Raw genomic sequence first — 2,013 nt, forward strand, 5'->3', positions numbered from 1 at the left:
AAAAGGGACAAGAAGAGAGGGACACAACCTAGAACAGATAATGGATGTCTATTCTATTAACATTTCTACATCTGGAGAATGGGGCTGTTTGATGTCTTCTCCATTCAGAGGGCCCCCTGCCTGCCTTTGCCCAGGGCCCCACATTTCCTAAATCCACCCCTGATACTATATATACTATATATTGCATATTGTATATAACTATAGATTCTGTATATATGTGTAATTTGTCTACACCATAAATATCAAGTTAAATTCATTGTAGGTTTAAACATATTTGGAAATAAATAAATACAGTAAATCACTGAATTGTGTGGTTTATATGTTTATATTGGGCCTAAAGTGAAGGGAATGTGATCTGGAAAAATTTCATAAAACTCAATCTGAAAAAGAGAGAAAAAAAAAAAAAAACATTCCATAATAATGTCTGATAAAACAACAAAGTTACTTTAAAAAAACAATTTTGTTAAAAAATATTTCAGCCTTTAGTTACTGGATTGCATTTTATTTATTTTTTTTATATTTACAAATGTGCCTTTTGAAAGCAAAAAAATGTAACAAAATTAACTCCATACGTTTCCACACTACAAAAACTATGAGATCTAAATAAGAAATGTGATTCTTTAGTTAAAAATAATTTGAGGTTTGAGCCTTAGATTTTCTAAGTCACCACCACTTTCCCAGAAGTTGGAAAAATTCAATAAAATTAAATTGAAAGATTGTCAAAATTAAGATGATTGATTTGAAGTTTTATGAAAGTTTGTAGCCTTTAAATCTTGACGTCCGCCAACATTTCTTTTATTTTTACAGTGTTTGGGCTTTATAGTAAATGGAAACTTATGTTTTTTTTATACGTTATGAATTTCAAGGAGCCTATTCTGACAGCTTGCCATAGATCCTACCTGCTATTTGAGCAAAACATCATATTTCACATTAAAAATGGGATGAAATGAGTTACACCTTCAAAACTCAGAACATGCCTGCTGGTACCAAACCCATCTTTAATATACATTTTATTTTATTCTCTACTTCTTGTTTTTATATATCTGTAAATGTTTTTTTTTCTATTTATAAAATCTGATACTGTAGCTAGTTTTTATAAATTATTTTTTTATATTCGGATGTAACTGAGGCCGTGACGCTCAATTTCGTTTACCTCATCTAACACGTGATGTGAATGACAATAAAGTCACTTGAATCTTGAATCTTGAATACCTACCCCACAGTCGTTGGCACCGTCTCCACACATCCCTACAGTGTAGCTGCAAAGTAAACACAGCGGATGAAGCAGCAGCAGCGAAAACAGATGGAAAAGACGAGTGTCAGCTGGGAGGCTCACTCAATGCCCTGCAGGATTTCCACCAGCTGGGTCTTCTGGTCAGGAGCCATGCGAGCAAACACGGTGGCTCTTAGAGCGAGCTGCGGTGCCCCCATGTGGAAGGAAAATGGAAATACAACAGAAAGAAACAAACTTGCTGTAAATAGGACAGATTTTCAAGTGCTAAAGGAAAAGAAGCGAGTACCTTCTGCATCAGCTGAGGAAAGTGTTCTGTGATAACAGCAAAGGCTCGACCGTTGACAGCAAAGTGATACGTCTCCTCCTCCACGCTTATCTTCGCCTGAGGGAGAGAAGAAGACGCAAAAACCAGAGAGTTAAAACAGAAAAGGAAAACAAATGCATTTTACCAAAGGGCCCATTTCCACAAACACTACGACTTCATGGAAGATTGAAGAGAAGACGATCCTGCAGAGGTTTGGACTACAAATCAGATTAGTTTGTTCATTTATATGAGTTAAAATAGATTCAGCATCATTCCGGATTGGAAATAAAGAAACATTAGAAATAGAAAGACAGAGACAATGTATGGAGGGAATTGTGTTCCACTATTGTTGAAAGAAAGTAACAAGTCATGTCAAAGGAAATAAAATAAAAATGCAATAAATGACACAAAAATGTTTTAATAAAAAAAAAAAAGTTTTAAGTTGCTTTCTTAGTTAAAACCTTTAACTTATCTT

At 34.4% G+C, this 2,013-nt stretch overlaps 1 protein-coding gene across 1 annotated transcript in view; it reads right to left on the bottom strand.

The window, feature by feature from the left end:
* LOC107102042 (probable cation-transporting ATPase 13A3) overlaps nt 1–2,013 on the bottom strand; it is a gene marked incomplete at its 5' end in the record, with an annotated part of 34,079 nt that overhangs the window by 11,070 nt on the left and 20,996 nt on the right. The window contains 3 exons of the mRNA XM_015401187.1: nt 1,217–1,259; nt 1,337–1,416; nt 1,521–1,616. Coding sequence (XP_015256673.1) covers nt 1,217–1,259; nt 1,337–1,416; nt 1,521–1,616 — 219 coding nt within the window. The remainder of the gene's footprint in view (nt 1–1,216; nt 1,260–1,336; nt 1,417–1,520; nt 1,617–2,013) is intronic.

The sequence above is a fragment of the Cyprinodon variegatus genome, unplaced genomic scaffold (assembly GCF_000732505.1).
Source record: "Cyprinodon variegatus isolate N-32 unplaced genomic scaffold, C_variegatus-1.0 Scaffold1191, whole genome shotgun sequence".
Taxonomy (NCBI): domain Eukaryota; kingdom Metazoa; phylum Chordata; class Actinopteri; order Cyprinodontiformes; family Cyprinodontidae; genus Cyprinodon; species Cyprinodon variegatus.